The sequence below is a fragment of the Musa acuminata genome, chromosome BXJ1-6 (assembly GCF_036884655.1).
Source record: "Musa acuminata AAA Group cultivar baxijiao chromosome BXJ1-6, Cavendish_Baxijiao_AAA, whole genome shotgun sequence".
In the NCBI taxonomy this organism is placed as follows: Eukaryota; Viridiplantae; Streptophyta; class Magnoliopsida; order Zingiberales; family Musaceae; genus Musa; species Musa acuminata.
In genome coordinates this window covers 13988595-14010267 of record NC_088332.1, presented here as the reverse complement: position 1 = coordinate 14010267, position 21673 = coordinate 13988595, and the positions used below count along the sequence as shown (strand labels likewise).

Here is a 21673-nt window from a genome sequence, read left to right as displayed (position 1 = left end):
TGGTCGGAGCCTCCAATGGCCTGCCATGAACAACAGCCCTTGTTGAGCTGATGGTCGCAGGCTCGACCAACGGCCGCGCCTGCACGCCGCACACCAAGGGCAGCTATTTCCTCGTCAAAGTCGAAGTCAATGAGCGAGAAAGGTCGCCCGAAGGGCTAAGCAGGCACTGCTTTCACGCACATGCCGTTGTGTTACCTGCGTTGTTCCCCACAAATAGACTGCACGTTACAAACAACGGCGGCACTAAATCATGTGAAGTTAGTGACTGCAACGAGGCTTTGCAGCAGCAGCAGCAGCAGCAGCTCATGATTACGATTACGACCTTACTGTTTACCTTTCTCCTCCATTAAACAGCGAACATATTATTATTACGTAAGGGAAGGGAGGAAAAAGGAAAACGAAAGACATGACTGCGTCTGCTCGAAAGCGTTGGTACGGCTCCAGTGACGTCACCGGGTGGCGGCAGGTGCACTCTCGTGGCCGCGCCGCCCTGTCGAGTGGCGGGTGAGGGCGGGCGACTTCTTCCACGGGTCGAGGATGGAGTCGCGGTACCTTGACGGCAGCGCCTGGCTCCTTCCCCGCTTCGATCGCACGATCGGCGCAGTGTCCTCCTGGTAGACATGGAACGGGATCGTCCACTCGTCCGTCTCCCTCCGCTTCTTCCCCCCACCGCCGTCGCCGGTGGACCTCCTTGTTCTCCCCGACGGCGCGGGTGCCATCTCCTCCCCAGCTGCAGCAGGCATGGCCTTCTTGGCCTCCGGCCCGTCATCGTCGAAGAGGCCGCCTGAGACCTGCCGAACCGCCTCTAGCAGCAAGTCTAAGCAACCATCGCTTCGGCGGCCTCTTCTGCTGCTGGTTGTGGTCGTGGTGATGACGATGGTGGCGGTAATCTCGCCGTCCGCCCCTTCGGTTCCCTTCGTTTCTTTTTGTGGTGCGGAATCCGCCTCCTTGGTGCCGTCTGCTGCTGTGTCCTCGTGGCTCTCTCCGCCGTTCTCCTCATCCGGATCGCACTCGCCCTCCGAGCTCTTCGCCGCAGTTAAAGCGCCGCCGCAGCAGCCGGCAACGGACACCGCGGGCGACAACGAGTTCTCTTTCACGGCCGACGCAGGCGCGACCGCAACGGAGGCCTCCTTCTCCCCGTCGCGCCCGGCGTCGGCCGGCGCGGAGTCGTCCACGACGTCGCTCTGCTCCGTGGGGCCGTCTCCCTCAGCCGATCCTCCTCCAACCTCCAGCGGCGGGCCCAACCTGAGCCTCAGATCGACGCCGAAGCCGTGTTCTCTCGCCGGCGGCAGCGTCCCGCGGGCGGTCTCTCGATCGCAACCATGGCGGGGGGCCTCGGTCTCTGCACGCGGAGCAGTGACGGTGGAGATGATGTCTATGATCTTGGCCAAGGCCGCTTGCGCTTTGGAGGCGCCGATGCGAGTCGAAGCGGCAGAGACCCGGTGGACTGGGCGCTTGACAGGAGGCGACGAAGCCATCAAGAAGACTGGAATCTTCTGCTCCTCTTCATGTCGACCTCCTCCCTTTCGTCTCTTCTGCAACACCTCCTCCAAATCTCTACAGCAGCTCAAAACAATACCAATTTAACACGAATTATTACGGAAGAAAGAAAGATAAGAATACAAGAAAAAGGAAGCGAAAGAAGACAGAGAGAGGAGGCGGCCGCGGAAGATGCGACAGAGATAGGGGAACAGTTCTTACTACTTACTCTCACATTATTACTTGGGCTATCTTTATTTCTTTCATTATCATTAATTATCTCACGTTGTCGTCCCTCTCTCGCCAACAAGACGATCTCTCCTTTCTCTCTCTCCTCCGCCTGTATCACCTGGTGAGTTTTACCGAATCAGGGTCACCTTTTCTGCACAGGGCCTGTTCGACTTTTCGCCACATATTGCAATCACCAGGTGAGCCGATCGGAGTCGGACCCAATCTGAATCGATCCAAACCCAATCCGAATAATTAGAAATGTGGACTACTGATCTACCCCTATAAGATCATCAAACATAACGCTTGCCCATTCTGCATGGCGCTGATTACGTGACATCTGTCACGTACAAATTAAATTGTCTCATTAATATCACGGTTAACAGTACTTGACAATTGGGTACAAGAAATCGATCCTCATCCGACTTAGGTCTCGCTTGATCAATCATGGACCGTTCATTTTCATTTACCGGCACCGAGAACAAGGGTAGAGAGGATGGCAGCCGTTCCATATCTTGTTGACTTAGGTCTCGCTTGATCAATCATGGTCCGTTCATTTTCGTTTAACGGCACCAAGAACACGGGTGGAGAGGATGGCCACCGTGATATATCTTGTTAGGCCCAACACTGTTTCCTGCCCTTGCTCCGTTACCCGACTTGTCCGCTTCCGCTTCCGCTTCGTCCTCTCCGAGGCCTACGATCTCGTCGGTCGCGGTGGTGTGGGCCGAGCGAACGCCAAGAGCCGCTCTGGCTTCGTCCGCCAAGTCAATGCTTATGTGGGTACAATCTCTGTGCAAATTTTCCCTTTCTGGTTTAACTTCCCACTTTGCCATGTTAATGGGCGCTGAGGTCTTGTAGGATCACACTGTGTTCTTCATTCACATCCATTCATTTTGTATATGCTTTTGTGCTTCCGTTAATTCCGTTGTACAATTTGTTTCTGATTTGTTTTCCTTTTTCGACAGCGTTGTTTGATCAATGAACTTGTGGATGAATGAATTTGTTTATGGGGAGGTAATTTCTGTCTTGGAACTTCAGCGTTGCCATTTCCTCAAACTGATGAAAGGCTATAGATGTAAAAAGATAGATGGATTTGACCCTGTTAGGGCTTGGTGGCCTTCGGCAGAGTAAAATGACGGCAGTAAATAGTGTTGTTTGTTCAAATTCTGCTTAAGGAGATCATATTGGTGCTGGTTACTCAAGCTATTTGTTAGCTAACTTTTTGTTAGCTTTAATGCAAGCATAAATGATCAAGGGTTTTTTCAGTTTTGGAAGGATTTTGAGGAAGAACATGTGTCGGATGAAATGAGCTCCAAATCAACAAATAGTCCTGCGAAGTATTAAGCATAATAAAGATGGTTGGTGATGCAGGTAGTTCTATTGGTTCAAGTGAGGGAAGTGCATAGAGAGTTCTAGTAACTAATCCTCTTGAATCTTATTGGCGCTGATGTGATTCTTCTTTCTTGTTTCAATTGGTAAAAACTTTCTTAGTGGATGTGTCATCATTGAAGGTTCTGTACTCGTGGCATGGCAGTTTCTATTAGGTCAATCAGTCAACAAGCACGTCCATTCATCTATGATGATATTATGGTTCTCCTTGTTCTTTGCATTCTTGCTGAAGTATTTGCAAAGATAGTATGCTATTTTCGAATTCTGCATATGGGCATAATTTCCTAGAACAACTGATACATCTGAGTTTTATATTGTCCCTGCATAATCTTGTGTGACAACTTGTCACTAGTTTGTAAACCCAGAATGCCTGCATTTGCTGTGTTTTCTTGGTTTTCTCTGTTCTCTGATTTTCCAAATAATCCACATCTTAGTTATAACAATGGCAGTTAAAATTCCATATTTCTTTTCACTTATTTTCTTTTGAATGTTTCACTGCATTTTGAAGATTGATGTATGATCACCTCTTCCAGACCCCATCAAGTATTCATTAATTACTGGAGGATGTGTTTTGGTGCATCAACGAGTTCTAATTATGACCCTCAATCGGAACATCAAACGCCTAATTGAACTGTGGAAACTCCAGGGTCTAATGGATCAGAAAGTCAGCTTACAGTGATTGGAATATGTCAATGGCTACAGGTATATATTTGTGTAGGTCTGGGCATTTGTCTTATGATAATGTTGTTGTCCTTCAAGCTCAGGCCCTTTGCCAAACATGCCTTTAGGATGAAAAGCAACAAAGTTTATTGCCTGTAAGTCTCGTGTTTTATTACTCTTAGGAAAAAAGGGTACTCCAGTGCAAAAGACTCCTGAAATATAGGGTATATTGCCTTCCAACATCCACAATTGCAGGACACAATTGAGTATGTCAACCAAATTCTATGAGACATCATTCAAACAAGTCAACCTCTTCAGCTTCCAGGATTGTTAATGATAGACATCAATGAGTTCTCAGTTTTATTTTTTTATTTTTCCACTTGAAGGAGTATCTACAGGCCCTATATTTTCCAGAAATTTCTTATCGCATGCTGGTCCATCAATGTGCCTGTGTATATCTCTTCTGTGACAGATAAATCTAACAAGTTAAAATTTGTGAATTGTTTCTGGTGGAGGCAGATCGTGTATGTCTTGGAGGTCCATTTTAAGATTTATACTTCCATTAGGATGCGAGCATGTATAGAGATAACACATGAAACTTATCCAAGAGGAAGGGTGATACTAGAATGCCTGTTCCACCAAATCTAGTCCAGGAAGTGAAATTGATGATATGGCTGTGGATATGATAATATCACAAACTTCTAGTTTGGCTTTCCTTCCAGATATCTAACATCATAACCTACTTTTGCATAAATTTTAACAGAGAACTTTGAGCATCGGAATTTATACTCTTGGTGCTTGTATTGCTTGGGTGCTTTTGGCAGTCGATTTCTTTTGACACCATAAACAGTTATAACATCACAATGGCATGGATTAATGTCAGAACCATCAAGAAATAACCATTTTGTGTTTGGTTCATGTATCCTTTAGAATGTTTCTTTTTAAGTGTTTCCTTCTAGTGCACAATATCTAAACTCTTTTTCTTAATTGACATACTTGTTGCATTAGTATCTTATATTGAAAGGTGACATAAGTTGAATTAGTGTTAAAAATCGTATATTTGGACATCTCTTTGTCAAAGTTTATTGAAATTTGAAATAATAATTTGAGACACAATCATGTCACATGAGAGTTCTTGTAGTTTGAACTTTGTTTAGTTAATACTGTTACTTTGTTATTTGTGTGTCTTTGTGTCAGTGGCAATTTGCAGGACAAGATAGTTGTTTAAACAATGATTATTCGCCAAGCTGCTCATCAAGGTGTGGATCCAGGTGTGGCTGATTGTTTGCTTTTTTCATTGTGTGCATGCCAACAGGTATGGTTTTCATAGTCGATGTAGTCTATCTCCCCTGCAAACATACTTCTGTTTGTAGAACTCTTTGCTTTATCTGCTTTGCCCAGCATGTATTTTGTGTGATTGGCTACATTTGAAGAATATTTGCTGTAAATAATTTAGAAACACAAATTTTAGGTAAGTTTGCCTCTGCAGTTAGCCTACTCTATTGTTGTACTTATGGAATTACAAGTGCTTACCACTGATGTCGTGTGTACTTGGCTTTTGAGATCAAAAGTTTATTCGTTCATAGATTTTAGCATCATTTTTGGTTTCTCTAAATATTTATGGAGTCTCAAGCTTCGGCGTTCACAAAGGTTTTAGGGCACTCTTTTTTAGCTTGAATTGGACTCATTTTTTTACAAACCTCTTTTTCAGGTGTAGAAGTGGCATTTGCCTTTTTTTTTTCTTTTAGACTGATTTGTTAAAGCTAATTGAAAACACATCCAATTAAGTCTATTAAGAATTTAATACTCCCATGGATACGATAACTTGTTCACTTGGGCTTATATTTGCCTGTCTACAAACTTAATCTTGTTTTTGTTGTTGGTGAATATCATTTCCTTTTGTATTGGTGTTTATATTTTGTAGAATCTGTCCTAAAAGCACACCATAAATATAGGTAGGGACACATTGCTTGCTTTTATTTTCCTAGAATTACACGCAATAATCTGTTCGGTATTTTTTTTTATCTGTTTGTAGCAGTTGCCCTGTCCCTAAAGTGTGCAATAGTTTGGGAATTGGGTGATAGGGTTCTAGCCACAGAAATGACTTCTCTATTTGGGGGATGAAACAATGCATATTGATCATCCCCGATCTCCCATGTTGGCAGACACTTGGTTTGCCTTCTTTTTTTAGTTGACATGTCCCTCTCTTGTCAAATTGGTTAGGAATTCGGTACCTGTGTTTTATTGCTTTCTTGATGTTTTCTGATGCCTATATTCATTCACGTATTAATGAGAAACTGGTGATCCCTTTTAAGTCGGAACTAAAGTCGATGTTGGTTTGCAATCCTCACCTCTAGGTTTTTTCACTTTTAAGTTGGAACTAAGGCGATGATGGCTTGCAATTCTCACCTCTAGGTTTTCATTTTTCCCTTTTCCTTTTATAAGAAATAGGATGAAACAATATAAGCTCGCTTTCATGATCCAGCCTTGCTTGAGATATTTAGATGGAGTAATTGGTACTCTTTCTTTCATTTGAGCATCATTTTCTCATGTAGGGCACAGTAAGGAAAGCAGTGTATCTGGAAGCACATGCTTATATGATCATTTGTTTGACACCAAGACTTGAGAGGAATTTGAGATTATTGGGACCATGATAACATGCCAAGTTACAGCTGTAGTGGTGCGACCCATCACCAGTAAGCTATTATTTTTTCCTTGTTAGGTTATGCTTTCTCTGCATGCTAGCAATGATTATCCAACTATATTTCTAGTTCAGGAGAAGAAAAAACTGAGACTGGACTTCACACACCCATCACTGCTTTTGGTTGGCCCAGATGTGGTTAGCATGCAGAGGCAGAGGGGTATCATGACCTTACCAAATCGCCCTAAACTCAGTCTGCTTGATTGGATCCTGGTCATGCCCCATCACTTGTTCTGCTCTCTTGGAATCAGGCTGTCAGCCATGCATTGTTTAGATAGGTAGCACATAACCTTAGCTAGCATGACATTGTTTGTCAGGGCTTTACTCCCCTTCTATCTATTAAAATTTTGGGCTAGTGTCTCACAACTTAAGCATGAAAACTAAACTACACAAGTCAAACCCTCGGAAGTATTCTATTTATAGATGTATTTTCTCACTAGATATGGGATTATTTTGGAGCATCGAAATCTCATCGGGTCAAATCATTGATGTTCTAATCAGATTCACACACATTGCATGTGAATCCGCATGGATAGCTAGGACTTCCGAAAGTGATGTGGGACATCGAATTGTCATGGACGGTCAAGCTGTCACTGGTCATGGTGCTTGTCTCCATCGAACCGGAAATTTACTGTGTTGCATGGTAGGTCTCAATGTGATCCATCCACCAGGATCAGTTGACCTTATACCAAATCTGTCATCATGATTCAAGTCCAAAATCACAGAATTAATCTTCCAAAAAGGATAGTCAGACAGTGCATTTTGAGTTAGTAGCAACTCATACAGTTCATAGCCAACGTAGGATTAGTTTGAGTTTCAAGCAAAGTACAGTTCGAGAAGATCCACATCTGGTTTCCATCTTTACCTGCCCTATGGACGGAGTTGTTCCCTGCGCCGCTTCCACTGCCACCACTACCAGCAGCACTTCACCACCATTGATAATGGTGTAAGCACTTCTACAAAAAGTAGCTGCCTACTTTTGATTTGAAGTGGTAAGAGGCAAAAGATCTGCCGGATCCAAACTTTCTACTGCATCAATGGAAGTAAAGCAAACTTCACCATGGAAATTGACCCCCTGCGACATGGTAACAACGCCTAGAAGTTTCTTAATCTAAACCCCATGCTTGAGCTGAAATAGGAAGATGTTGCTGAGGTCTACATATCTGACTGCCTTGTACATTATAAATCGTAGGTGGGACATCATAAATCACTCTTCAAACTCCCACTTTGGTTTCCCTAGCTATTAGAGTTGCCCACTTCTTTTATGATAAGATTCTGACAGATATTTTCTTAGTGTCTTCCTACGTGGTAACCATCAAAGTTTCATCTCTGCATCTGTATTAATGAAAGAGATTTTGTCTTGGATTTTTGGTCCATACCTGTATGAATGCGTTGACATTGTTGTAGTGGTCTGATGATTCAGGTCCTGAACCAGAAAATATATGCAGGAGAATCTGTAAGTCTTTCTTCAGACATGTATGTACTGTTGTTTGAATATTACGATGGCAATACTATATATGTTTATATGTACGAGAAACCACAACCTTTTGACAAGACAAGGAGCAGGAATAGTGGAAGCAACTTATATCATTATACTAGTAAGGTGGTGTTGGCTCAAGTTGTCCTGCGCTCACTGACATTACATGGTAACAAAGCCATACAAAACACCTTTGACAGCACTGAATGCCACCTAGTGATTGCATCACACCTTCATTTATATATGACATTGTTCGGTGAGAGATGGTTTTAATAAGCATTAGATACTCTTAAGCAACTTGTTGAGATCCCATCACTGCTCATCCTGGCTTTGCTTCTTTCTTGCCTTCCTCTTCTATGGCTGAGGGTGGCGCTGCGTGTAGATGTAGTCCAAATGGGCCTCGGACATCATTCTCCTCTCGAGGCATTCTTCGGTTCCACCCGCGCATGCTTCCATGCCCATGAGCTGAAACGAGGAAAAAGGAGTGAGAAAGCAAAGAAAGAAACCACTCCATCAAGGTTGTGTCCTTTGCCTCACTCACATTCCAAGGTTCCTCTTCCTCCACCCCTCCTGCATCCTTCATCTTCACATGGTCTGCGTGCCAAAGCAAGAGAGAATGTGAGAACACAAAGCTGTCTTCATCTGTATGCACTATCACATGCAGGTGATGTGGTTAAGGCTTTTTAACCTGGTTTCAGTGGCCGCAGGAAACGAGAAGCAACAGCTGTGTTTTGGACGGAGAGGAGGATCATGACGAGGAGGAGGAGCAAGACGAGAGGTGCCCGAGAGCTGTGCGAGCCGTGTCTCATTGTTCCTGGTTTCTTGCAACCCACAAACACAGGTAGGGAAGAAGAAGGGGGAGATGAGATGGGGTGGGGAAGGTCACCAGGGGTGAGTCTATATAAACGCGTGAGCACCGGGGGAGGGAAGGGAAGGGAAGGGAAGGGAAAAGGGGTCACATGAAGTGAGAAGCACAAAGCAGGCCGGCAGGCAGGCGGGCAGGCACCTCAGACAACAGCTCTGAGGGACCACCCACCCACCCACCACAAGAGTCTCTCTCTGACTCCCATACATGAATCTGATGCAGACGCCCCCACGTGTCTCACTCCGTTGAATCAGATACACAAACCCCGGTTACGCCCCACTTCGGATCTTTTATAAACGCTCTCTCCCGCAAACACACACAACTCAAAATGAAATGTTTATTTTTCTTTTTTCACTCGTGTTTTATTTATTATTCCTCGGTCAATTCATATATAAACTTAAACTTCATTTATTTTCATAAAGGCCTTTCGGTGTTTGCAAATTGGACATTTGCTCTTCCAAATTTTCATACATCCCTTCCAAATATTTAGATATTTCCTCTGCATCCCTTAAGATCTATATATGTCGCTTACGTAAACACATCTCTTATATGGAATAGGTATGAAAATTATTTATCAACCAATGGAGATTGATTACAATGCAATGGAATATATATGTATATACACACACGTATGTGGAAGTTTGTATTTCCTTTGTAAAAATGTAGATAAATATGAAATTAACTAATTAGAAAATCATTAGCCTATTCGTAGTATCACTTTGCATAAACATTTTGGGATTTATTTTGGGGTTAATCAAACCATGCTTTTCTTTGGTCACTTTGTCAAAAATTCATATGTTTAAGCTTTTAAATTATTGATTTGTACAGTCAATTTTATATGGCAAATGACCAAATATTAAATAATCTATCATGCCAACAACACATGCAAATGATGAAAATTCATATATTTGCTAAGACTCGTCCCATGGGTCAGTTAAATAGTGAAACAACGAGAGATTAGGCTATTGACAACTAAGTATAGTAGGGTTTCAATGTATAAAACACAATACCTTCTCGTTCGAGAACAATCTTCTTTTCTTTGCTTAACGATGCCAATAAAATGGTTTTCTTTTTCTTTAGTAACATTAAGAAAAACAAAAAAACACCAAGTTAAGATTAAGCGAGATATATGCAAACAAAAAGAACATAAATGGGACTTCGACCATTTCATCGATTCAACCATCAACAAGCATCCTAAACATCGTAAACCCATACTCATCTACTACTGCAGTGGGGGCACATGCGACATATTGCTGGCCTCGTTCATTATGTTGAATGTCTATCATGTTAGTCTTTGTAAGGACGTGTCTGTCCTCGTGCTCGTAGTGGTGGTGGCGGTCGGTGACAAGCCATGCTTCCATCGATCACGAAGTGGAGGTTCCCAAGATTTATACACGCACGCACACGTGTTGGGAAGAGGAACTACTGTCATGGGCACATCGGCGCCGCTTGCAGCTTTCTTTATGCATTTCCCTGTGCAAAGAACGGATACCCTTCACAGAATTTGTGTTCCTCGTCTGAGGCCACTACTTATCGCCACAGCAGCAGAGATGGCGTCAGATGTGATGGATTGGATGCATGAAACGGCAGAGCCATCCACTTAAACAAAGAGTCGCACAGGATAGAGATGGAAAAAGCTGATCTGATAACTTGCGGGACACTAAGAAATGGGACGCATAATGATAATAATAATAATAATACTGGTAAGAAAGATGAGAAAGGGAAAGAAGAGAAGCCGAGGGAATATGCTCGAGCTTTATACCTCCAGACGCGTGCCTTCGCTGCTACCAAGCAAAGCCTGTCGGCAGCAAATGCGATGTGCCATCCCACCATCTGTTCCGTGCGAGCTCGAACGAACCAAGCCGGTTCGGCATCGACCACACTCGAGTCAACGAAGACAATAATTCGTGGATTGGGTTCGGCGATAGGGACTCGAGGGTCGGTTTTATGGGGGGGAGAAAGCAGAAGCGTGGGGAGGTAGAAAGAAGGGTGGGGAGAAAGCGAGGCCGAAAGTAGGTCGGGTTGAGTCGACTCCGTCGGCCACTAACTACGGGAAAGGAGGAGATCATATATCTGATCCGTTCTATTTTAGATCAACGGCTGAGAACCTGCCTTCAGGCACACGATATGGGCTTCTAAATGGGCCTCAATACGTCTCGGCTTTCTTGGCCCAATTGAGGTTTGGTGTGCTCTGGGCCTCCGTATATCCACAATAGGAAGAGATCTTCCCATCAACAACGATTGCTTGCTACAGTTTATGACATTTTAATTGCAACTATTTATATGCGTAATTAACAAAATTATTGAACAAATAATTTATGAAATCATCATCATAATGCAACTATTGTTTTTAAGCCTATACATGAACCACTCACTGCTGCTGTGCTTACTGTGGTACTCTGATCTGACCAACTTCAGCCGTCGGATCAGTTGAGGCGGTGACTGCAATCGCAATAGAAGCTGATCCGAAGGAATGTACACGGCGTTACATGATAAGCGGAAACAAAAAGGAAAGGTAGGCGAGGGAGGGAGAGGAAGACGAAGACCATCATGAGGGTGACAATAATGAGGAATGGGGCCGGTGAACTGATAGAGGTACAATAGTGGGGGGGAAGGTCCATCGTTCGGTCAACAACAATGACAACGCACACCGTGAACGGGAAAACTAGAGGTTGCTGTTATTGCTGCGAACCAGGAGAGGAGGAAGAGGAGGAGGAGGAGGAGTTGGATGAGGAGGAAGTGATGCTCCAGGGTGTCATGTCCATGGGGTAGCTGCCGAGGACGCGGAGGAAGGAAGTGAACTCCTGGACCTCGGCGAGGGCGTTCTGCGCCCGGCGCTCCGCCAGGGAGGCCTGGAAATCCACGTAGAAGGTGTACTCGAAGTGCTTGGCGGTGCCGGCTGCGCCGCCGCCGCCGCTGCTGGCCTCGTCCTCTAGCCGGATGGGCCGCTGGCGGTGCGGCCGGCTCTCGATCTTGGTCAGGCCGATGTCACGGAAGGCGAACGCGGAGAGCACCTTGAACAGCACGGACGTGCCCTCGCTGTCGTGGGCTGCGAACACGATGCTCGTCTTGAATGGCCGGTCAACCCGGGGCACGATGGGCTCCCGCGCCAGCATCACGAACCGCGTCACGTTGCCGCTGTCGTCCTGGATCCCGTCCGCCAGCACCTGCATCCCGTACAGCTCCGCTGCCCGAGCCGACGCGATGGCCGCCGTGTCCTGTAGCCCGTTCAACGCCACGTACTCGGCGGCCCCGGCCGTGTCGTCGAAGGCTTCGCGCGCCACATTGAGGCCCATCGCCGTCAGGGTGTGCTCGCACTGGGAGAGGGCTTGCGGGTGGCTTATGACCCGGGTCAGCTGCTCCTTGCGGACGCCCGGGAGGGCGAGAAGGCAGTGGTGGACGGGGAGCTGGACCTCGCCGACGATATGGAGGCGGTGCCGGAGGAGGAGATCGTAGTTGCGGTGGATGCTGCCGCCCAGGGAGTTCTCCACGGGCAGGACGGCCCGGTCGGCGACCCAGAGTTCCACGGCCTGGAAGGCCGCCTCGAACTGGTCGCACGGGATGGCGTCGCAGTTGGGGTAGGCCTTGGCGGCGGCCGCCTCGCTGTAAGCCCCAGGGACGCCCTGGTACGCCACCCGGAGCTGGGACCCGTGCTTCGGCGCCGGGGACAGGTCGGCGATGGTGAGCGGCTGCGGGAGCTGGACCGGGACAAGGTCAAGCGCGGCGGCAGCTGAGCCATGACCGTTGACGACGGGGACCAAGCTGTGGTTGGTGTCATCCCCGGCTTCGTGGTGCTGCGGCGTCTGCTGATGGTTCTGGGAGGTGGTCGCGACCTTGCTGGAGAGGATAGCGCAGGCGCTCTGCCAGTCGGCGCGGTTGGCCCCGACGGCGCCGTGGAAGAAGGGGGAGATTTCCGGCCGGTGGACGCACCGCACGAGGTGGGTCCTCTGTAAAGGGATCTTAGGTTTGGCGATGGGGAGAGCAAGACGAGTCGAATGAGGGCCCGTGGTGGCAGGAGTCAGGATGGCCGCCATGAGAAGTAGCTGCTAGCTCGTTCAGCTTGCAGTGGCAGCTTAGGAGGAGGAGGAGGAGGAAAAGCCCTTCTTACTGTGAAGCTGAGGGGAAGTAAGCTGAGAGAGGGGGGCACTTTATACGGAGGGAAGAGGAGGTTTGGTGGGGCGATGGCCGCCATGAGAAGGAAGACGCGCAGGGAGGAGGTTTGGTGTGGTCAAATCTCCACCAACCGCGGAAACGACCACTCGGCTCGACTCGGGTGCATGTATCGCCACTAGTTCCGTTGCTTTTTCGGGGAAGGTAGGTGGGGCTCACCGACACCCCAAGAGCTTCTTCTTCCTTTCTATTATTTCTAGCTGGGTTTATTGACCACAGCTGAGTGGTTGATGTGTTGATATGTGGTTGGACTGAATCACCAGCTAAACAACGTGATTCATTCCCCCTTTCATTGAAAGCTTGCTATTTATTGTCAATCCCTTTTTTTGCCTATTGATAATTCCAAAAAATAATAATTAAATAGTAATTAAATTATTCGCAGTTCTTCGATTACCAAAGGATGAAAGGAAGTATAAAGCAAGCGTTAAATCTGCTGCGGAATCACAGTGAAACGAGAGCAGGGTCGAGTGATAGACGTGAGAAGGTGTGGGGAGGGGATGGGGGCACGACTTGGTCGCCCCTTTCTGGCTCTCCCGAGTGTGTGGGCGTGGGCAGATACAGCGAGCGCTCAAGGCATCAGACCATTCGCATGCGTGCTAACATCGTCAATAGAGTTCAGATGTGGCGACTTGGTGATTAATGTGATCGCATGACACGCAGGAATCGGTCATGACTTGTGGTTGAGTGCGTGTGTGTTGCTTTTATGTATGATTATGATCGCAAGATGTCTGACTATATTCATTGGTTGTGCGTGGCGCTCTTTTGGATTATTGGAGGGAATGATACAAACTCCCATAGTTATATTGGTTTGATTTGGGTAAAAGATTTCAGGCTACGATTTTAATGTTTTTTTATTCATAACTAAGTTGCATATCAATATACTTGAGAGATATCAACACTTCTATATTAGTCTTGATAGCCCAAATTAGAAAGCATTATGATAAGAAAACATCTAACTTATAGTCAAACATTCTAGCACTATATGATGGATACCAACTCAAACACCCTATCAACCCAACATGTCATCGAAGCATCTCATATGATCAAGACAACATATTATGGCGTTAATCCTAACATGTAATAGTTTAATTGAGTCTTTGTGTCCGAACAATATTTGATGATTCCACGTAAATACTCCCACAAATCAACTCTAACTTACTCTTAATAGTTACAAAAGCCCATTATAAAAGACCTTACATAGATTATTTTATGAGAGAGATGTATTATGGTCCATTTATTTCTTGATATAAACTTAAGAATCAGATAAGCTTTTGTCAAGTACACGTGCGATATAATTTTTGCACGACGAAATTTAAATATTTCTTGCAATAAGCTTATAATAAGCTTAGATAAAAATTAAGGTTGCTTATCAATCCTCAATAATATCAAGATATCAAGGTTAATTTCATCTTGCACAATCAAAATCCGTGATACTATTATTTGAACATATTAAACAATCAAAATTCACAATAATATTATGACTTCAACACAATAAACATAGTTTAATCTAGCATATGACACCAAGAAAGATTAATTATTTTATTTCTATCGTAAACCCACCATGGTTTCACTAAATCAAGACGATATAATTTGTATATGATGATATAATTTTTATACGCTGAGAGAATATTTATTATATCATATAAAATAATGAGGATCTCTCTCTCTCTCTCTCTCTCTCTTCTCTATGAAATTTTGATCTCTTTATTATGATGGATTCCGATCCGCTACATGCTTGATGGTGATGACATGGATAACAATCAAACGATACATCATCAATACCATTTTTCTTCCTATCTCAACGGACCATAGAAAAAATGACCCAATCAAATTTGCAACACTGTGACGAGTTAGGTGAAACACGTGAGCTTTTGACCAGTCATCGGTGTCTTGTTCACGAGTGAACAACCACACGTGGTGGTTATTTCTTATAAACGAAAACAAAGACTTTTCAACATGGATCAGCAGGTGGTGCGTCACCTGCTGTTTAAGAGAACATGCTGTTCGACGTAATGACACCGTCACTATAGGTGGACTTTCTGAACCCTACGCCACCAATGGTCTTCGTAGCCGCGAGCACGGAGCGGACGAATGAATGGGTCCCAAACACAATAACATTTGACTGTACTCATAATCATTTACTCGAGTACGCTGATGCAATCCAGCCGTGGACGACAAGTGTTAGCTGCAGTGATTATATATTGAGAAGCAAAATGATACACGATGTTCTAATGGAATTTAACTTATTTCTAACAAGCATATTTGGTAATCCAGAAAGAGAATTGCAACGGAAATTCTAACAAAAATTAATTGCATGTCAATGTGACGTCATATCAAACTTCTTGAGAGTATATCAATCAGTTTTATGTAATTTGGTTTTGCCAACACAAAAAGCTTCCACTAAAAAAAATATAAAACAGAATAACAAAGTCTTACACATCCATCACTGGTCACAAAGGCGTGACGAATTAATGCGTTCCACTATTAACATGAGTGAAAATATAAAAATAGAGCAAGTAAAGAATGAGAATGAGATCGATAACCATTGGTAGTAACTGTTCATAGAGTAAAATAAATCTTTAACCTGAATAATCATATTTTTTGAAGGACCTCAGGCAACATCTGACCACACTGCATGAGAACCTCGACTAAGGGTTGAGCACGAGCGACATCTCCTTTACAGAAGAAACTATGCAAGGCACCAGTAATTGAATGGCGTGCCATCGTTGTGAGAACGTGTACATAGTCTTCGATCGAGGTTGGAAGATCCATGAATATGGTAATACCAAATTCCTCGAGATCTTCCTCGTGTAAACTATCGTCGTCCGTAGCGAAGACTCTGAGTGCCTTTCTGCTGGGTAAAAAAAAAAAATCAGATTATTTCCCACACAAATTATCTAAGACAAATGTTTGCGTGCTGACAGTAACAAATGCATTACTTTGTTCTATTGAACAGTATAAACATAGGGCTGCATGATGAATGTAACATAGGATCAAAATCTCACTAAACCATTTTGTGTTGGTAAAATGTAAATCCAAAAATACAAAGTAATAGGTCATATATTACCTGTCAGAGATAATAGAAAAGGCACATGAAGTGTCCTCGGATATCTCATAACCTTCTTCTTTGAGGGAAGATCTCAACATCTGAAACTTATTTGCAGTTCTTGATATAAGTAGGATCTTATCAGGTATTGGAACTTCACTGCTGAATATTCCGGAAACAATTTGTTTGATCTGCAACAATAAAGAGTGAAAAAAAAAATAATGGAAACATTGCTGGAGTCAGCAGAAAAAATAGGAAATCATGAAATACAAATTTTAAAACTGACACTATTTTGCCTGATAAACTAAACTGCTGGCAAAATGATAAAAGGGAAGGTACTCATCCATGCCTTTCAAGTAGAATTGTAATCCATTATCCAAATAATATACCATAACTAGGGCTCATGGGAAATGGTAAGAAAGAAGACAAAAAGTAAAGAGAATCCAGCATGAACAACAATGAGTTCACGTGGTTGAGCCAGTAGGATCGTCTTGAAGTGAATGATGAAAGCATCAATTTTATTAAGAATGGAAAGAAGATCCTTGTCATAGACAAATAAAGATAACAAAAAATGATACTAACATGCATAGTGTACTGCTATGAAGCAGCTGATTTGACTGGAACCCATAACTCCAACATGCTAGTTATAACCAGCCGGTCTTAGCACAAAGTTGTGTCTTTGGGGCTAACCGCTTCAATATTCACAGTTTAAAATAACTACGACTCTGTGGAACCAAAAATGAAAAAATGTTGTGAGAAATTATTCATGAATATACCTTAGCTACTTTTTCTTCTTGTGTTGTATGGAAGTGCACTAGTTGTGATATGAATGCACTTTGACAACTTACGACATCGCTCTGACAGAGTCTTGTAACTGGTCCTGAAAGTATATTTTGGGCAAACGACATGAACACTTCACTGTAGCAATCACTGAAGAGAATGACTTGCGGATTTCCAGATATAGTTTCCCTGACAGAATTAAGTTTATCCACGAAGCCAAGATCTAGGAAGGTGTTGAATCCATCAAGTACCTACAAGAAACAAAGGAATACATAAATTTTAGATAGATAAATAGCAATAACAAACACAAAAACAACAACATAAAGATTCTTTTACAAGTAATTTCACTTATGAAAGAAGGGATTATGAATAAAATACCTTATTTAAAAATATATAATAAAATTTTTGACCTAGAGCAATCAACAAAATAATAACCAGATAGAATGGCAAACATGCTTAAAAAATCTAGATGCCAGCCAGAGAATGATTAGATACTTGTGAATATATTTTAATATAAAGAAAATTATGAAGCATGAGTGCAATAGATTTGAAAACACAAAATGTGCTTACCAATAGTGATACGCCAGAGATGTCAATTGCCTTGAGGGAAACAAGTTCAAGCAACCTCTCTGGAGTAGATACAAGAAACTCAGGCTCGCAGCTTCTTAAACTGTACTAAGAAAAGTGGCAGTTAGTAGTAATTAACTGATGACCTTATGTAGAAAGAGGGACAAGTTGCAAAACACTAGAAACAACAAACTTGAAAGCATGATTGAATTCCTAAAGTGCAATAAGACAGTAAAAAGAAAAATCATTTTCAAGTGGCATGAGTGGCACCATACTTTTCAAGCAAAATTCACAGATATGATGTCCTAGTTCTTGATTGCTACTGAACAAATATGTGCTGAATTCCTGCTGTAAACAACATATCCAACATTACAGGAATATTCATTCAAAAATTAAGAAAATCAAGGCATATGCAACTCTTGTTAAACTTGTAGCCAATAATGAGTTGTCTTAGAAGAAAACTTAACGAAGTCTTCCCAAATATATCCGTAACAGCCATAATGCTAACAACAACTGAATGCATCTTCTATACATGAAAGCAAACATGCAAAAGTTCTCCATATCCCATTATGATGTCCATTATTCACAAGATAGATGATGCATTTGTATATTTCTTAGAAATTCAATTCTTCAATGAAACAATTCTTCAATTAAAATATATGCGGATACATTTGATTCAATATATTTATTTTCTATAATGTTAATAAAATATTTTATTTTTTGCAGTGGCATATGTCTTTTTTTATTACAAAGATGAAAGAGAAGAAAACATTATTGCATTTGCTATCATCTTATCCCCTTATCATGCGCTCCCACACCGTCGCCTTCATTGTCTCTCGCTAATATCCTCTCCTTCTACCACCCCGGTCCATTCTCTCACTTCTGATGTCATCATCTCACCTCCATCTTCCTCTTGCACTACCATCCTCTTTCATTGCAGCGCTCATTGTAGTCATTTGCCCTCTATCTCTTGTCATCAATCTCTCTTATTGTCATCGTCTCTCCTTTGGACTTTCATCACTACCCTATTTTTTCTCAATTCTCCCTCTCTTGTCATCACCCAACTCCTGTAAGAATTCACACTTTTATGTTTGCTCGACCAATGAGTTATTTGGATTCATCCAGTCATTTCACACATATTTTGTTATATTTATTATTTTTAAAATTTTAAATTTTAAATTTATTTTTTTATCAAACCTAGTTCAACCAATGACCCAATATCTCGAGGCTTGACCGACAATGCCCGATCCGATTCCAATAAAATACTAAAATAGTAAAGATTTTCTTTGAATGACATTGCCTATGGAAACCTTTTATAATTTGAATGATATTTTGCACGTGTGGAAACCTCACAATGATGGGAACCTTTGCTCTTTCTGGTATTATATTCTCAAGATCATCAACTTAGTTGTTTTAACTTCTTTCGAAAACCTTGTACAGTCATAAAATTATAAAACACATCTAAGTTAAACAAATATTTATTTGAATTTGTGTAATTTTTTTCCTTAGCTATCAGATTCATCCGGATGAACGGAATGTGAGAATAATAATCCTATCAGTTGTAATCTTCCAATCATAAGAGCATCTTCTTATCAAACATCATATCTTACTAGTCATTGTGCATGTTGCAAGTATGTAAAGTGGGCCTTTAGCTTTTCTGCTCTCTCTCTCTCTCTCTCATTTCTATAAACTTCTTCCTTCTTTTGCATATTTCTTCTTAGAATTACTTTGTGAGAACAATCTCATTTTCAGTGAAAAATCATTCGTTCCAGAATAACTTGTTGAAGAAGGAAGATTTTGTTTTCATACCTTTTGGGGACCACTGTTGCTTCCTAAAATCCAGTGATCTAAAAAGGTGCTCGCCTAGGTGCTCGGGCGAGGTGAGGCGAGGCACGAGTGCCTCGTTTAAGGGCCAAGCGACGCGCTTCAATGAGGCAACGCTTGGGCACTTGCCCGAGCCCAAGCATCGAGCACTTCGGGCGAGCGCCTGGTTGATATAAGGTGACCGAACCAAACTTTTTCAGTCTGATTCAGTTAAATTTACGTTAGTTGAACCAACGCACGCACACAATTATATCAAAACTTGCACGCGACCCCGACTCCCAACCCTATGCTTTCTCCCTCTACGTCCACCACCAATGATTTCTCCCTCTATGTTCACCGCCGACACCTCCGTCGCCAACAATTTCTCTTGTTGCCTCCGAGTCTTCCTCTGTCACCAATCAAGTCTTGCTGTCTGCCATTGCTGTCCGCTATCGCTGTTGCTGTCCACGATGCGACTCCGCTCCCTCCTGCTGTCCACAACTCCACTACCGATGTTGCTGTTGTCCACTACCTCCTGCTGTCAACGACTCTACAGCTTCCACCGCTGTCTGTTGCCTCCTGCTATCCGCAACTCTGCTGCCGCTGATGCTGTCTGGTGCTGCGACTGTTGTCCGCTAACTTCACACCACGACTTCTCACCGCAACTTCTCACTATCGGTTTCTAATCTTCCCTTCTAATTGCTATTAACAGTATATACTGTTAATAGTAGATTATTAATTACTATACAAAATAATTTTTGTTTACTAGATTACTAATATTATTTATTTTTTATATTTTAATAGTTTAGAGAGTCTCGCTTTGCTCGCCTCGGGTGTTTGGGACTTTGGTGCCTTTTGACACCTAGCGCTTTTTAAATAACTGCTTAAAACAAGGAGACCTTTTCCTTGATATTAGTTTCCTTATTGTACTAAATCACAACTACTTTGGTCTTCATCTTGTTGCAGTTCTTTCTAGTACAAGCATCCAAAAGCACATAGCTAAACAGCAGCACAGAAGTAAAAGCCCAAGCAATTGCTTACCCCTGCACCTGGTGATCCAATGGTGCATCAGGATGCAAGCTTACTGTGTGTATTCCTAGGGCCTTGAGTGGTTTGCACACTGACCTTATCTGAACATAAATACAAGTCAAAGGCACAAGCAAATCAGGCTGTGGCAATAACCAGAGTGCCGTGATTTATAGACAGCAATAATTGGTAAAGCTATCGAAACAAAAGGCAGCAGATAAAGACCTGAACAGCCTTCTCCCGCGTTGGCACAAGGAAAAGAAGGAAGGGACTGGGAACGACATGCCCCTGCTTCTCCTTCCTCGTAATGATATCAGAAGCTGTAGACACCAACCAAGCGACCTGCTCTGTGGTGGGGCAAGACCCACTGGTGTCGATGATGTGCGAGCCGGAAGAACAACACTTCCAGAAATCAACACCCCAGTCGCAGGCGAAAAGAGAACCATCCAAGCTACCATCAGGCGCTGCTTGTCGATCCTTCCACGCGTCATGTATGGCGTTCAAGCACAGGATAAGGAACTTGGAAGGGCAACCATAGTCCGAGTCGCAGTCGCTGCCGACGCCACCACCTTCGCTGGCACGATGCTCCGCTCTCACAGCAGCATCACACCTTTGATTCTTGCTCTCCTCGGTGGCGGAGACGGGAGGAGGTGACACACTCTTGCTGGGTTTCTGCTTCGTCTCCTTCCCGTGGCGATCATTGAAGGGATCGTCAGGCGTCGGGAGGCTAAAGCACATCCCCTGCACGAAACACATGATGTGAGAAGCAGGACACCCGAGAAAGGCCGATTGCGATCGAACTGGGGTCGCATCCAAGAGAAGCGAGCGTATGTTCATCAGAAGGACCTCGCAGATGCGGCGATTCCCGGTCTTGCGGCGCCGCTTGGCAGCGATGATTGCGGCGACGCGGGCGGACACGGCGGATTCGCTGTTCTTCATCCGCTTGCGGTTGGTCTTGTTCTTCCTCCGCCTCACCGCGTCGTCTCCCTTCGCCATGACAAGCGATGCGCCTCCGCCCAAAATTGAACCGAGAGCGCAAGGCAAAGGAAACCGCTTCGGCGAGGACGCAAACGAGAAAGAAACCGACGCAGCGGAGGGCATATATATATGTGCTCCGGACCCATAAAACCTAGATCGACAGCTTGCGTTCCCGGGCTTGTTCGGCGGCCCAAATGCCAATACTGGGCCGACACGAATGCGCCCGTCTTCGTTCCAGAAACAAGGGGCGGATCACATCACGTGGAATGCACGTGTGGTAGAGGTTTCCCTTCCAATTATTCTACTGAATGATGCTGTGGTGTGACGCCAACATGACTCAATAACGAATGATAGCGTTTCAACCAACATTCGAGATGACATTTGCCTTTGTGAGAGTACACCAATGTTAAATATAATTAAAACTCTTACATATTATATTTACCTTTTATTCCAGTTTAGAGTTGATTTCATGGCTTACAGACAATAGTTTGTCCGACAAATCAT

The 21673-nt window shown here is 43.6% G+C and overlaps 4 protein-coding genes and 1 long non-coding RNA gene across 14 annotated transcripts; 1 reads left to right on the top strand and 4 right to left on the bottom strand.

The window, feature by feature from the left end:
- Positions 1-309: 309 nt before the first annotated feature.
- On the bottom strand, positions 310-1715 carry LOC108953106 (uncharacterized). The gene has a single exon (XM_018827435.2). The coding sequence runs from the start codon at positions 1476-1478 to the stop codon at positions 450-452; it is 1029 nt and encodes a 342-aa protein (XP_018682980.2). The 5' UTR covers positions 1479-1715; the 3' UTR covers positions 310-449.
- Positions 1716-2250: 535 nt separating this feature from the next.
- LOC135676430 (uncharacterized) lies at positions 2251-8780 on the top strand. 9 transcript variants are annotated; one of them, XR_010514276.1, is made up of 5 exons: positions 2254-2483; positions 2673-3798; positions 4954-5071; positions 6312-8552; positions 8642-8780. It is a non-coding gene; the product is annotated as an uncharacterized LOC135676430 (long non-coding RNA). The 9 variants fall into 9 exon arrangements; XR_010514271.1 differs by having other exon boundaries at positions 2251-2483; positions 2673-6452; positions 7881-8552; XR_010514277.1 differs by having other exon boundaries at positions 2252-2483; positions 2673-2721; positions 3630-8552.
- Positions 8027-8757, bottom strand: LOC103988039 (putative phytosulfokines 6). Its single transcript, XM_018826860.2, has 3 exons — positions 8623-8757; positions 8476-8528; positions 8027-8399 (listed from the first exon to the last, which is right to left on the bottom strand). The coding sequence occupies exons 1-3, from the start codon at positions 8741-8743 to the stop codon at positions 8289-8291; spliced, it is 285 nt and encodes a 94-aa protein (XP_018682405.1). The 5' UTR covers positions 8744-8757; the 3' UTR covers positions 8027-8288.
- Positions 8781-11229: 2449 nt separating the features above from the next.
- Positions 11230-12978, bottom strand: LOC135676429 (arogenate dehydratase/prephenate dehydratase 6, chloroplastic-like). The gene has a single exon (XM_065187573.1). It carries the CDS (start codon positions 12831-12833, stop codon positions 11478-11480), a length of 1356 nt encoding a protein of 451 aa, XP_065043645.1. The 5' UTR covers positions 12834-12978; the 3' UTR covers positions 11230-11477.
- Positions 12979-15364: 2386 nt separating this feature from the next.
- LOC135676428 (DEAD-box ATP-dependent RNA helicase 14-like) lies at positions 15365-21267 on the bottom strand. 2 transcript variants are annotated; one of them, XM_065187571.1, is made up of 7 exons: positions 21038-21267; positions 20417-20932; positions 20207-20295; positions 17366-17465; positions 16792-17046; positions 16037-16206; positions 15365-15823 (listed from the first exon to the last, which is right to left on the bottom strand). In XM_065187571.1, the coding sequence occupies exons 1-7, from the start codon at positions 21185-21187 to the stop codon at positions 15562-15564; spliced, it is 1542 nt and encodes a 513-aa protein (XP_065043643.1). In that variant the 5' UTR covers positions 21188-21267; the 3' UTR covers positions 15365-15561. The 2 variants fall into 2 exon arrangements, with proteins under 2 accessions (XP_065043643.1, XP_065043644.1); XM_065187572.1 differs by having other exon boundaries at positions 15365-15820.
- Positions 21268-21673: the final 406 nt, after the last annotated feature.

Coding starts and splice junctions, on each gene's coding strand:
- LOC108953106 (XM_018827435.2), bottom strand. CDS start 1,478: ATGGCTTCGTCGCCTCCTGTCAAGCGCCCAGTCCACCGGGTCTCTGCC.
- LOC135676429 (XM_065187573.1), bottom strand. CDS start 12,833: ATGGCGGCCATCCTGACTCCTGCCACCACGGGCCCTCATTCGACTCGT.
- LOC135676428 (XM_065187571.1), bottom strand. CDS start 21,187: ATGGCGAAGGGAGACGACGCGGTGAGGCGGAGGAAGAACAAGACCAAC. Junction 20,296..20,416: donor CGCGGGAGAAGGCTGTTCAG/GTCTTTATCTGC, acceptor ATTTATGTTCAG/ATAAGGTCAGTGTGCAAACC. Junction 17,466..20,206: donor TTGGATCACCAGGTGCAGGG/GTAAGCAATTGC, acceptor TTCTTAGTACAG/TTTAAGAAGCTGCGAGCCTG.
- LOC103988039 (XM_018826860.2), bottom strand. CDS start 8,743: ATGAGACACGGCTCGCACAGCTCTCGGGCACCTCTCGTCTTGCTCCTC. Junction 8,529..8,622: donor CCTGCGGCCACTGAAACCAG/GTTAAAAAGCCT, acceptor TTTGGCACGCAG/ACCATGTGAAGATGAAGGAT. Junction 8,400..8,475: donor AGGAAGAGGAACCTTGGAAT/GTGAGTGAGGCA, acceptor TCCTCGTTTCAG/CTCATGGGCATGGAAGCATG.